Genomic DNA, 14,711 nt, shown 5'->3' on the forward strand with positions numbered 1-14,711 from the left:
TAACTCAAATCCGGGCGTGTGATAGTCATGTAAATGAGACTACCAGCCATCTTTTTGTACATAGATGGATCATATAACTCCTCACCAAAATCAGCCCGCAACTTCACATTCTGCTCCAAAGGTGTACTCATAGGCTTACACCCTGTCATGCCATATTTTACCAACATATCCAATGCATATTGGCGTTGTACTAACCATGTACCTGCATGGTCTTTGATCACTTCGATTCCAAGAAAGTATCTCAACTCACCAAGATCTTTCATGTCAAATTGTCTACTCAATGCTTTCTTGACATGCATCACATCTGTACCATGATCACCTGCTGTGATAATCAAGTCATCCACATAGATGACAAGTAAAACAATCCCATGATCTGTTTTCTTCACATAGAGTGAAGAATCTGCTGTAGAAACCTGAAAACCAAGAGAGATAAGATATCTGCTCATCTTATCACTCCAAGCACAAGGTGCTTGCTTCAAACTATATAATGCCTTTTTCAATCTGCATACATGAGTGGGATATCTTGGGTGTACATACCCTTCTGGCTATGCCATATACACTTCCTCTTGTAGATCACCATTTAGAAATGCATTTTTGACATCCATTTGATGCATTTCCCAACCATTAACTGCAGCCATAGCAATGACTGCTCTCACTGTTCCCATCTTTGCCACTGGACTGAATGTTTCATCATAGTCCAAACCTTGGGTTTGTGCATAACCCTTAGCTACCAATCTTGCTTTATGTCTTTCAATGGAACCATCAGACTTGCACTTCACTTTGTAAACCCATTTACAACCAATGACATTTTTGTCCTGTGGTAGTGCAACCAAATCCCATGTGTCATTATGAACCAATGTGTCCATCTCAACATCCATTGCTTTCTCCCATACATGCTTTCCAACAGCTTCTGTATAGCATGTAGGTTCCACATGCTTCACCATAGATGTCATATATGCATAATGCATAGCAAAATCTCGATATGTCAACTTGTCAACTGGATATTTGACCCTTTGGGATCTCCGCAATGCATGCGGATCACTCTGAACACCTGTCACTCTAGCATGTGGTGGCACATATCTATCCTGCCTATAGCACCAGGTGTGCATAAAATAGGTATGCCAAGCTCCTCATCCAAACTCTCTGAACTGGATGACTCATAACCTGTAATTCCAATTCCTTCAACCTTCTTCTTTCCTTTGTCCACAGCACTACTCCCAGTGCTCACACTCTCATGCCTCAAACGTCCTGACCATGGACGTACACTGCTACTCTCAGCTTCTGCTGTGCTGGCCCAGACATAGAAGTAGAACTAGAACTTGCTTGTGGCAAGTTCACAGGCACATCAGCTTCAAGTGACTCAATGACACCCTCATCCTTTGCTTTGTACCAACTAGCAAGCTCATCAAACACCACATCTCGTGAGATGACCACTTGTCTAGTTTGTGGATTGTAACATTTGTATGCCTTTCGATCCTGTGCATATCCAACAAATACACATTTTTCTGCCTTAGGATCCAGCTTCCTTCTTCTTTCATCAGGTACATGTACATAAGCTATGCATCCAAAAACTTTGAGGTGTCCAATGTCTGGCCTAAAACCTGTAAGCCGCATCTCTGGCGTACTTCCATGAATGGCTGCTGTAGGTGTTTTATTCAGTATATACACTGCAGTAGCACAAGCTTCTGCCCAATAGTAATCTGGCATGCTCTTTTCATTGAGCATTGCCCTGGCCACTTCACATATGACTCTATTCTTTCTCTCAGCACCACACTATTTCGCTGAGGTGTATACCTGCAAGTCAATTGTCTTCTTATTCCATGCTTTCTCAAGAAATGTTCAAAAGCATTTGAGGTGTATTCACCACCTCCATCTGTCCTCAAACATTTAATCCAACAGCCACATATTGCTTCTCTACAAAAGCTTTGAAATCCATAAACTTCTCCAGCACTTCACTTTTCTCTCTGAGAAAGTATATCCATGTCATCCTGCTGAAATCATCTATGAATGTCACATAATATAAACTTACTTTGATAGATGGGTTTTGTGCAGGACCCCATACATTGCTGTGTACTATCTCAAGTGGCCTGCTACTCATGTTTCCTTCTCTAGGAAACCGCAACCTTGCCTGCTTTCCAAACTGACAGGCTTCACAAACATGCATATTCCCATCATACTTGAATCTAGGCATTCCACTAACAATGCCTCTTGCCTGCATGTTCTTTAACCTTTGTATATTGACATGTCCAATCCTCTTATGCCACATATCAATGTCTTGTACCACATTTCTGCTTTTAGAGAACATGGCTGATTTTAACTCAGGAATTCCAGCATCCAGCTTAAACAACCTGCCTTCTTTCTTGCCTTTAGCAATGACTCTACATCCATGTTTGAAATCCTCAACGAAGCAACCATGCTCGTTGAAACAAACCTGTAATCCCTGTTCCCCCATTTGACCAACTGAGGCCAAGCTTTTTGTGATAGAAGGCACATACAATACATCTGACATAGATTTTGTTTGACCATTGTGCATAACCAATGGTACACTTCCAACATGTGTAATGGCATGCTGAGTATCATCTCCTATTTCCACATAGCCTTTCACATCCATAGGCTTCATATGCTCAAACCATTCACCATGACAAGTCATATGGTTTGACGCTCCAGAGTCCATATACCAAGTGTCATCATTCTCAGCATTTGTCATCATAGATCCCACAACATGTTTCATGGCAAACAAGTGATTTGCGCTGCCATCATTATTGCTTGATGCATAATCTCCACCATGTTGTGCATAATTTCCACGATGTTGTGCTCTACCCCCTCTCAAATCATTCTGTTTGCGGAAACAATCTCTTGCCATATGACCAAATTTCCCATAGTAATGGCATTCCACATCTTGCATAGATGTTTGTTGGCCTTGCCAACGTCCTCTACCACGAGGATTACCTCTGCCTCTCTGAGGTGCATATCCACGACCACCTCGAGCACCATATGAAGGCTGAAAATTCTGTTGTGATGACATGTCCTACCATCCACGACCATTACCACCACGGCCACGTGATGCGAATCTCCCCTTGCCTCTAAAACCTCTCTGCGAATAGAAAGCCTGATTTTTGCCATTATCATCATGGCTAGTAGATGCATCCAGAAAAGAATCATTGAGTTTGATTTCCTCAACAAGCAAGAGTGAAACCAACTCATCAAAGTCTGGTAAACCTGTACTCCGAACTGAGATGGATGTATCAAAAGATTTATATTCCTTGCCAAGACTACGCAAGGTAATATCCACCAAATCATCATCAGGCATGGGGGCATTAATTGTTGCCAATGCATCTGCAAACTTCTTTATTTCTTGCACATAATCATGGATGCTCCCTCTATTCCGCTTCACATTATGTATCTGTTGTCGCAATTGAGACTTGCGAGCACTTGTGTCTATATCAAACAACTTCACCAATGTATCCCATGCATCCTTGGGATTCTCAGCATCACGTATGTGTATGAGCATAGCATCCGAAATACATATAGACAGATAATGCAACACTTTGAATGCTCTTTCTGACCATTGCTTAGCAGCAGGTTATGAGCAATAACCTGCTGCTCTTGTGTAGGTTGTCGGGGTAGTTCCGGCTCTGGCTCAGCACCTGTTAATGAGATTCCAAAAACCTTTTTCCTTCAGAAAACTTTTGATCCTGTACTTCCATGCCTGGAAGTTCTTCCTATCCAGCTTTTCACCAACAATCTGTACAGGATTATCTGACATATTGCTCAATGCAAAAACACCTTACGTACACTTCCAAATCTGTAAACGAGCCTTCCTCAGCTCAACCACACTCCAATGAGTGTTCCAAATACTCCAATGTAGCCAAAAATCTTCAAATTTGATGTAGAAAATCAACCTGTATGCATCCAAAATGAACTGGCTCACGCAGTCCGAGATACCCTGATTTGATGCGCCTTCCAAGGCTCCAAATTGCAATGTAGTGGTGTAATCAAGTATGGGTAACTTGCATTGACACCTAAACAACCTCAATGTTGAATATCAACACCATCCGACATGTGTACATATCAATTTTGTCAAACCCCTTTCTTTGTTTTGGAAAAAACCAAAAAAACAGTAAAACCAGTAGTAATTTTGCTCTAATTTCTTCAATCTTTGTCCAAATTGAGTAACCAGGCATTCATTAGCTTAGCAATGATGTCCACTAACTCCATGTAAGAGGAATTTATCCAATTGTTTAAGACCAAAGAGTAATTGTTTAAGACCAAAGAGTAATTGTTTAAGACCAAAGAGTAATTGTTCGATTAAATTCACTATGTTTCTCTGCAACCAATGGATAGGCTTTTTAATCAGCTCATTTCTAGCTCAATTAGGCATAATTGATCAAACCAACCATGTAGCCTCCTTCTCTAGTGTGTGTAGCAACCAATTGCTAAGTCAATTTTGAAATATGGCAAGCACTCAAGTTGAATTTGATCCTCCACTCAGTAAAAATGTCAAAATATGCTCTGTTTCTGCTGTCCAAAATGCGCCGCCTGCTGTAGAGGGCTTTGGGAGTGTTTGTAATACTAATTGATGATGAAATCAAGTGCCCAACACACCTAGGTATGTGTGCAACCTGTCAATGCTTTGTTTTTTGCCAAAAACATGCTCCAAATGCATCAAATTTTGACCTCCTTTTCTCTGTTTTGTGAGAGCTCAAAAACTAAAATTTTTCACTCATTCAAATGCATGTAAAATGCTCCAAAATCAGTGTAAGGCTTGCATAGGAGTTGCCAATACATCCCTCCTTGTCAGATACATGTGTCTTTACCAGATTTACATGTATTTCCACCATACATCAGTGCTTCCAAGCTTTAACGGAAAGCTTTCAAAAACCAGAATTTTTCTTTGCTTTGGGTTGCCCTAAATTGCTTTGTTTCGGCCTGGATCACCTGCAATCCGCTCAAGGATGTTTAGAAGACCTTACCCGGTAGGCCAAGCTCTCAGATCTGATAGTAATCGGTGTGCTCCAAGCTTCACAGCTTCTTCTCCCTCTTCTCTCACTCACTCATAAACCCTAATAGACAGCACAAGGCTCTGATACCATGTTGAAGAATAGGTAGAGGGAGAGGAGACACACACACAGGAGCAAACCCTAATGTATATTACAAACCCTAATGTATATTGCAAACCCTAACCATAGAGGGAAGCCATCTCCCTTCTCACACAATGCATAAAGCCATAATCCGTAATACACACAACACACTATGAGTTGTGTCCACACTCTACTAACCCTAGCTAATGTCCACACACTATGACCAGCTGGACGCGGTCATTTATGTCTCACACATGTTCCTACCTGCTGCCAGCACATAGCATAGCTGGCTCACACTGACTTTGAGCTTGAATCTCAACATATTTTGGCCAAGTCAACCACCAAGTTCCTCTATGGGATGATCATCAAAGAGCTATGTTTGATCCTCACTGGCCAATGCAAGCAACCAGCACCAAAAGAAGATGCATTGTCTCAGATGATGAAGGCGACGCACAATCCATAGTACCGAGTCGGGATGCCTGCCTCACTCCACTCTGCCGCTCCAAGTGTCCCTCCCACCACCAAAATCATCAACCTCCGCCACCCATGATGACCTTCTCACAAAGATGGACCAACTGTAACAAGAGCTTGCCCAATGTAGAGCATAGAATGCCAAGATCTTGGGCAGCAAGAAGCCAACCAAGCCAAACCCGGAGGCACCAATCAACATGGAGAACCTGCAATTGGACATGGTGCCCTACTTTAGGGTAATGACATATAAGGAAGATTCGTTCATGACTCTCCTAAACAATCACGCAGCGGCCCTACAGAAGAACTACGACAAGCTACATGATCAGCTGACCGCCATGAAGATGGCCTACAAAGATGAGCATCAAAACGACACTAAAATGATAAGGATGAGATGCTCACTCCAACGAGGAACTCAAAGGCAAGGTTGATAAGAAGAGGCCAATTACTCGGTGGCTTAAGAACCATGACACACACCTCTAGAGACATCTAGCTCACCCATCACCAGCATTGAAGAGGCCAAGAATGTCACCCTCCATGTGCCAAACTCACCTTCGCCCAAACACAGATCATGGACCTACAGTGCAAAATTATCCAACTCCAAGAAAACCTCACCCAAACCATTCACCAGGGTAGTTACTACCTCCAAATCCTAGCCAAGGACATCATCATAGCCAACCTACCCAAACCCCGACCCTAGAGGAGGATGGATCCCTTTCTATGGTAGCATGGCCTCAACCCTAAACCCCTTCCCAACCTTGCCCCCAACATGTAAGATTCCTCCCTCCGGCTTTTGATGTGTGTAGGTGTAAAAACCTGTAAGATTCCTCCCTTCGGCTTTTGATGTCTGCAGATGTAAAAACCTCCCCTTCCGATCTTATAATTATTCCCCTCTCTGAAATAAAAGAAAGATCTTGTTTTGGCCTAGAGAGAGAAAATGTCTAAAGGTAGGTAAATCAAAATTGAGATATTTTTTGATATAAAATTCCTCCTATTGTCTAAAATGGTTTCCCCTAAAACACATATTCAAAAAGAAATTTCCAATGTGCAATTGGAATAAATTGAAATCAGGTAAAAAGAACCTTAGCCTAAGGGTCCAGATTTTCTAAAATTTTTGAATTAAGGTTCCTATGGACCAATTAGATTAATCCAAATGTAGGGAGGAGATAAATTGAAGAATAAAAGGAAATCTTCCCAAAAATGAGTAAATACTCACATAAGATGAAGAGTTGACTAAGGACAAGGTTATTAGTTAAAAAAGAAGAGATATGTAGAAGAAATGATGCATTTTTTACACCTCAGTGTAGGGGAATTTCCCTCATGAAGGAGGCACCTATTTCACATGCGTGGTTGAGTTTTAAACTCATAAATAATGAGATATTTTCATCTCTCCTCTCTCCTGCTTCAACTAGATCCAAAAAGTAAGCTAAACTGACCTAAAAATGGTCAAAAATTAACCAAACTGATCTGGAAAATTCTAGAATTAGTTTGCTTGGTTAGAGGCTCACTTTTTCCTATAAATGAAGCCTCCCCCTTTATAAATGGTTAATAGTGTTTTATGCACTGTTACTCTACTCCTCTTCCCCAGAGCCAAAAACAGTGAATTTATTGATAATTCATTAGTTTTTGACCATTTCCTCTTCAAAAGAATTGGTGGCCACTCTTGTTGTTGCAAACAAGAGTAGATCCCTCAAACCATCAAGCCAAAGGAAAGCTCACAAAAATTCATGTAAGCTAGAAATCTTACTTTTTCTTTATTCCATTTAATGGTTTTCCAATTTTTGTTTTCTTTAAAATGAAAAATGATGCTATGCCTTGTTGAAAAGGCTTTCCCCCTCTCTTCAGTCTTGAATTCAGCCTTTCTTTATCCTAGATGTGTAATCAAATTGTTAGAATTAAACTTTTCATATTGTTTCTCTTTAAAAAGTGAAATTTGATTAGTTTAGAATGTTTTAAAACATTTGGGATAATTTCTAAGTAACTTGAGAATGAAAAAAATTGAAAAATGGTCAGCCATACAAAGGAGGTTATGGTAAAATTTTCTTAAATTTTGTGAAATAAGTTTTATCTTTTATTATTCAAAAAGAGTAATCCCCTCCACTTGTGTATTCTAAAAGTGTTATTTTTATTCTATGCATAGAAATATTTTAATAATAAAAGTGTTATTTTCATTAGAATTAATTTCTATGCATAGAAAGATGCATATTGGGAATATTTTGATTATAAAAGTGTTACTTTCATCAAAATTGATTTTTGTGCATAAATAGATGCATAAAAGAATTTTTTTATTACTTTCATTAAAATTGAATTTATACATAAATAGATGCATAAAAGATTTTTTTTATAAAAGCGTTACTTTCATCAAATTTTGATTTTATGCATAGAAAGATGCATAAAGAAATTTATTTTTATTTCAAAAGAGTTATTCTCATCAATTTTGATTTTATGCATAGAGAGATGCATAAAGAAATTTATTTTTATTTCAAAAGAGTTATTCTCATCAATTTTGATTTTTATTCATAAAAAGATGCATAAAGAAATTTATTTTTATTTCAAAAGAGTTATTCTCATCAATTTTGATTTTATGCATAGAAAGATGCATAAAGAAATATATTTTTATTTCAAAAGAGTTATTCTCATCAATTTTGATTTTATCCATAGAAAGATGCATAAAGAAATATTATTTCAAAAGAGTTATTCTCATCAAAATTGAATTTATGCATAGAAAGATGCATAAAAGATTTTTTTTTCAAAAGTGTTATTCTCCTTAAAATTGAATTTATGCATAAATAGATGCATAAACGGATTTTTATAAAAGTGTTATTTCCCACTGAAGTTATTCTTATGCATAAATAGATGCGTAAAGAATCTTTATATCAAAAATAAGAATTCTCTTACATTCTATAAATAGATGTGATAAGATGTGATATGAATCAGATAGATGAGAATGAATAGAGGATGGATGTGATGAGAGTAGAAGTGATGAGAATGAGAGGTAAATAGATGTGATGAGATGAGATGCGAATCAGATAGATGGGAATGAATGGATGGATGGATGGATGTGATGAGAATAGAAGTGATGAGAATGAGAGGTAAATAGATGTGATGAGATTGGGATGCGAATCAGATAGATGGGAAAGAATGGATGGATGGATGTGATGAGAATGAGAGGTAAATGGATGTGATGATATGTGATGCGACTTAGATACATGGGAATGAATAGATGGATGGATGCGATGAGAATAGGAGTGACGAGAATGTGATGTGAATAGATGTGATGAGATGTAATGCAAATCAGATAGATTGATGGGAAAGAATGGATGGATGTATGTGATGAGAATAGAAGTGATGAGAATGAAAGGTAAATAGATGTGATGATATGTGATGCGAATCAGATAAATGTGAATGAATAGATGAGATGTGATGTCATGTGAATCAGGATGTAAATGAATGATATAGGATGTGAATGAATGTAATAACATGAGAATCAAGATGTAAATGAATGATATAGGATGTGAATAAATGTGATAACATGTGAATCGGGATGTGAATGAATGATAAGGGACATGAATGAATGTGATAACGTGTGAATCGGGATGTGAATGAACGATAAGGGACATGAATGAATGTGTTAGCATGTGAATCAGGATGTGAATGAATGAGATGTGATGTGAAATGGATGTGATAAGATGCGATGTAAACTGGATAGATGTTAATGTATGTGAAGTGATGAGATGTATGGGTAGATGCAAGTAGATGTGATCTGATGAGGATAAATGAGGAAATAAGTGATGAGTTAGAAAAAGATGTGATTAGATGAGAATGGAAATACTTATGAAATGAATGTGGATTGATGTGGATGGATGTATGGATGATGTGGATTGATGTGTGGGTAATGTGGATTGACGTGTGGATTGATGTGGATGTATGAGTGGATAATGTGGATTGATGTGGATGGATGTATGGATGATGTGGATTGATGTGTGGGTAATGTGGATTGATGTGGATGGATGAGTGGCTAATGTGGATGGATGTATGGATGATATGGATTGATGTGTGGGTAATGTGGATTGATGTGAATGGATGTATGGATGATGTGGATTGATGTGTGGATAATGTGGATTGATGTGGATGGATGTATGGATGATGTGGATTGACATGTAGATTGATGTGGATGGATGTAGGGAAGATGTGGATGGATGTGTGGATAATGTGGATTGATGTGGATGGATGTATGGATGATGTGGATTGGTGTGGATGATGTGGATGGATGTATGGATGATGTGGATTGATGTGTGGATGATGCGATTGGATGTGATTGGATGTGGGAATGATAGGATGTGATAGGGATCGATGAAGAAAAAAAATGGGGACTAATGTGAAAGGAGGTGGAGTGATGAGAAAAAATGGAAATATTGTTGGAACTGTATTTGTATGTGAAGTCTGTTTTTAAATGACTATTTTATGTCAAGAATGCTGGCGAAGCATTTTGACCGTCTTGTGAATGAGATCGTGGGAGACCTATCTGTTAAAGTTGCAACTGCTATGACAGAGAGTCCACGGAGGACGTCTCGTGTAGCAAGGTTGGTCGAGGTCTTGACTAGCCTCATTAATTGAAATGGTGAGCTTCCGGTACATTGGATGAGGGACCAAGGAAGCGGCCTATGAGTGAAGCACTAGGTGACCTGCGAGCGACGAAGGATCCTAGAGGGTGCTGACCAAATGGTGCTTGGGCTCTGGGTCACTGAAGATACCCACACATATGTCGGGGAAGATATTGGAACAAGGAGTAAGAGTTGTTTTCTCAATTCGGGCATGGATCTAGTTGGTTGACCTTGCTGGTCCTTAGCGGATGAGTCCATGGCTCTTTTATATGGATCCGTTGGTTGATCTTGCAACAGAGATTCCATTTTGATATGTGAATATATTGCTGGTTACTTCTATGAGCTAGGAACTATCGAAAAGGCCCCTGAGTGAACAGGTGGTGAGCTTTCCGGTTGCCAATGATGCCATAGGTACACCGATGAAGGAATGATTGGAAATAAGGATTCAACCGGAGATTTTGAGGATTGTGATCAGTGACACAATGCTTTCATTAAATGATTATTTTAAAGATAGTTGATGATGCTGAGAAAAATTTCATATTGGGTGTGTAAGTGGTGTGACTAGTTTTAAGTTTGCATGAATATCCAGCTAGGGGGCCTCGGAACTCTTTTCCCTAGTACCCAAGACAAAACCTAACCAAATTCTTAATTGGATCCCATCACTACAGTGGTTGGGCGGTTGGCTACCCCCCGGACTGGATGGGGCTAGGCTCGACTGATGGATCCTTAAATTGAGACTCAATTTTGTTATGGTACGATAGATGAAGTAAATCCCGGACAAAAATTGTTCTATGGAAAAGAATCAACGGCCGTGCCTCTCAATGAGGAAAAAAGCGTTGGTCTCTATGATCCAAGTGCAATCTTTTCCCTGATCTGACTTGGGACTTACAGGTTTGGTCAGATCAGTTCAGTTAGTTAAGGCTTTTGACTACGTTAGAGAAAAGTTATCCTGGAGGAATCACCCGTGCTTTTCAGGCAAGGGAAGTTTTTCCGGGATTGGTTTTTGAAGAACCGATGGGGATAAGCCTCTTGCGCTCCAGCTGTTCTACGGCTGCATTCTGCATGGCCTGCTCAAAAATAGGACACTTACTAATTTGACACTCAGTCCCGTCAACCACCTCAAGAGTTTCAAGTGGATATTCCATTCCCACAACTCGAAGACCCCCAATCCTCATTTTGATGTGATTTAGACGTTTCACACAAATCAAAACCATCATTTTGAAATTTAAAAATTCCGAACGCCACGTCAGCACAAAACACTCCGACGCCTTGGATCCTCCCTTCGGAATCACCCCTTCACATATTGCGGACATGATCTCCACTTCATTCCGCTGTGTATCCATTGGAGTCAACGTCGGACCTTCTATCCGGACCTGTTTCATGAATGCCCTTCTGGCCTAGGATAGCTCCATAAAATTTCTTGAGCCTGAATCCATTAACTGGTTTCAACACCTCCGTTCCAAAATAGTCTATCAGTCGGAATGTGCCTTGCCCTAAATCCTCTGTAACTTTTTAAGGACCCAAATACCTAAGTTTGAGCTTACCAGGATGTGGTCCCAGCTTTGAGTTATACATCATAACCCAATCACCCTTCTGAAAAATTTTAAACTTGATCTGCCTTGCCATCCATGCTTGTCTCCTCTTTTGTATCACCTCCACTGTAAGAGCACTAAGTAGTCTATCTTCATCCAACTGTAACAGTTGCTCCTGCTTGTGCTTTAATGACTCCTCTGATGACAATCTATATTCTGAAGAAATCCTTAGTGTCGGAACCACAAACTCCATGGGAATAACCGCTTCTATCCCATACACCAATCGGAATGGTGTCATGCCAGTCAACACTTTGAAGGCATTCTGAAGGCATTCCGAAAGGACCACAAAGCTGAATCTAATTTATCATCCCAATCCTTATAGTGATCTGCCACTATTTTCTCCAAAATCCTGAGCAAAATCTTGTTTGAACTCTCCGCCTGTCCATTTGCCTGCGGATGATATGGGGATGATTTCTTGTGTACCATCATGTGAGTCCTGTGGTCAACTCTTGAACTACTGAATTTAAAAAATGTGTCCCCTGATCAGAGACCAACTCCACAGGACATCCAAACCTAGTCATTATGTTCTTGTATAGGAACCTTGCTACACTAGCTGCCTTGTTATCTCTCAAAGCCACTGCCTCTACCCATTTTGTGGCATAATCAGTAGCCACTAGTATGGCACCTGTTCTGCTAGCTCTTGGCTTAATTGGTCCTACAAACTCAAGCCCCCATTTCTGAAATGGTTCCAAAGGCATTATTGGATGATCTTGCATTCTATCTGATGATCTTGATTGTCCCATTTTCTGACACTGTAGACACTCTCTGGAGAACTTATGAGCATCTTTAAGTACAAGAGGCCACCATAAACTAGCCTGCAGGATTTTCCAACATGTAATCTCTCCTTAGAAATGTCCGGCAGCATTGCCACTGTGAGTCTCCTTCAATATAGCTTCCTGCTCTTCATCAGGCACACACCTGCGTATAATCTGATCAATACCTCTTTTGTACAAACGCCCTGCAATGACTAGAAAAGGTCTCCTCTTCAAAGCAAACTTCTTTTTCTGATCCGCTGTCATCTGTGTTGGAAGCATTCCATCTAGCAAAAAATTCAGCATCTCATCATACCAGTTTTCAGCTTGAAAAGTCCTAACAGCATAGAGACTGGCATCTGGTAACTGATCTGAAACTCCAACTGCTGCTTCACCATGCTCAATCCAACTCAAATAGTCTGCAATTGCATCATGTAACTTGCATGGAGTATGAATAATAGTAAAATCAAATTCCTGCAACAAGAGCATCCATCGTGCCAGCCTTCCTGTCAACTGGGGCTTCTTCACCAAATACAGCAAAGCTTGGTGGTCAACATGGAAAACCACTTTGTTGCTCAATAAATAGTGTCTGAACTTCCTTAATGCATAGACCATGCCCAAAGCTTCTCTCTCAGTCACTGTGTAATTCTTCTCAGCTGGTGGCAACATTTTACTTGCATAATAAATAGGCCGGTACCACTATTTCTGCTTTTCTTGCATTAAAACAGCTCCGATTGCAACATCCGACGCATCTACAAACACATGAAAAGTTAAAAGCCAATCTAGTGGCTGCAATATTGGTGCTACCACCAATATTTTCTTTAGAATTTCAAATGCATTCTTCTGTGCCTCTCCCCAAACATATGGAATGTCTTTTTTTGTGAGATGAGACAATGGGGCACAAATATCCGCCAGATAGTGCAAGTATCTACAATGCCATTTAATCTGACCCAAAAACCTCATTAACTCTTTTAGATTCTGTGGAGGTTGAGCTTCTTGAACTGCTCGAATCTTGTCGGAATCAACCAGCATTCCTTCTACTGAAATAATATGTCCTAACAGCTTTCCTCTGCGGACTGCTATTGCGCATTTGAATGGATTCAGGGACATTCTAAACAGCCTGCATCTTTGCAAACATTTCCTCAAATGCTCCAAATGCAATGACTGTTTCCCAAACACTGAGAAATCATCCATGAAAATCCTCATGAAATCTGTAAGATATGGCTCAAATGTTTTGAATGTTGCTTTTGAAAAAGATGGGGGGCCATTCTTTAACCCAAAACTCATCACTGTATACACAAATGCTCCCCACTCTGTTATGAATGCAATTTTTTCCATGTCTTCTTCTGCCATGCTAATCTGATTATACCCCGAGAATCCATCCAGAAAACTATACATTTCATGGCCAGCAACATCATCAAGCAATGTGTCTACAAATGGCAGGGAAAATGGATCAGTTATTGTAGCTGCATTCAGCTTCCTATAATCCACACAAACCCTCAGCTTTCCTGATTTTTTCAAAACTACTACAATGGGGGAAAGCCATGCTGCCTGATCCACTGGCTTAATAAACCCTGCTTTTAGGAGCTTATCCAATTCCTCCTTCACTTGTCGGGCATAATTCGGATTCATGCGATAACGTTGTTGCACCACTGGTACAGCATCCTCTTTAAGATTAATCTGATGCTGATAAATCTGTGGATCCATCCCTTTCATATCAGTGTAGTCCCAAGCAAACCGTATCAATAAATTCCTGCAGCAACTTCTTCAACTGCTCCTTAAAATTGGAATCCAGGTGCACACTAACCTTGACAATCCTTGGATTGTCCACTGTACCCAGATCTAAATCTTGCAATTCATCTTCTTTTACTCTAGAACTCTCCCAGAGTATGTTCATACAATGCCTCTGCTTGCTTGTTGATAGCTTCTCCAGCATCCTTTTCGGAGTCCTTGCTCTGAACATCCAAAATCTGAGAAGTTGTTTCCTCCCTTGAGATTTCCTTCAGGTCGGACCCTTTTGGGCCCTCCAACTCCACTTGAGCACACTGAAGATTAGATTTCCCTGTGAACCAGTACCTATCCATAATGTCAATGACATCCACTTCAAAAACAAGCACTACTGTCAGATTTGCTTTAAGATAATCCTCTTCCTCATCATCTGTGACTTTCGATGCCAAGTTGATTGCTTGAGCATATAGAGGCTTAATTTCCTTT

General features: G+C 39.9%; 1 protein-coding gene across 1 annotated transcript; it reads right to left on the reverse strand.

Moving 5' to 3' along the window:
* Positions 1–11,476: 11,476 nt before the first annotated feature.
* On the reverse strand, positions 11,477–12,488 carry LOC147629580 (uncharacterized). The gene is made up of 3 exons (XM_086811917.1): positions 12,286–12,488; positions 11,698–12,041; positions 11,477–11,655 (listed from the first exon to the last, which is right to left on the reverse strand). Exons 1-3 carry the CDS (start codon positions 12,486–12,488, stop codon positions 11,477–11,479), a joined length of 726 nt encoding a protein of 241 aa, XP_086668043.1.
* Between the last annotated feature and the right edge of the window lie 2,223 nt (positions 12,489–14,711).

The sequence above is a fragment of the Cibotium barometz genome, chromosome 17, assembly GCF_041138505.1.
Source record: "Cibotium barometz isolate CiBa-2024 chromosome 17, ASM4113850v1, whole genome shotgun sequence".
Lineage (NCBI taxonomy): Eukaryota > Viridiplantae > Streptophyta > Polypodiopsida > Cyatheales > Cibotiaceae > Cibotium > Cibotium barometz.

Coding starts and splice junctions, on each gene's coding strand:
- LOC147629580 (XM_086811917.1), bottom strand. CDS start 12,488: ATGGGACAATCAAGATCATCAGATAGAATGCAAGATCATCCAATAATG. Junction 12,042..12,285: donor AAGGCAGCTAGTGTAGCAAG/GTTCCTATACAA, acceptor ATGATAAATTAG/ATTCAGCTTTGTGGTCCTTT. Junction 11,656..11,697: donor AAAGCTGGGACCACATCCTG/GTAAGCTCAAAC, acceptor AAAAAGTTACAG/AGGATTTAGGGCAAGGCACA.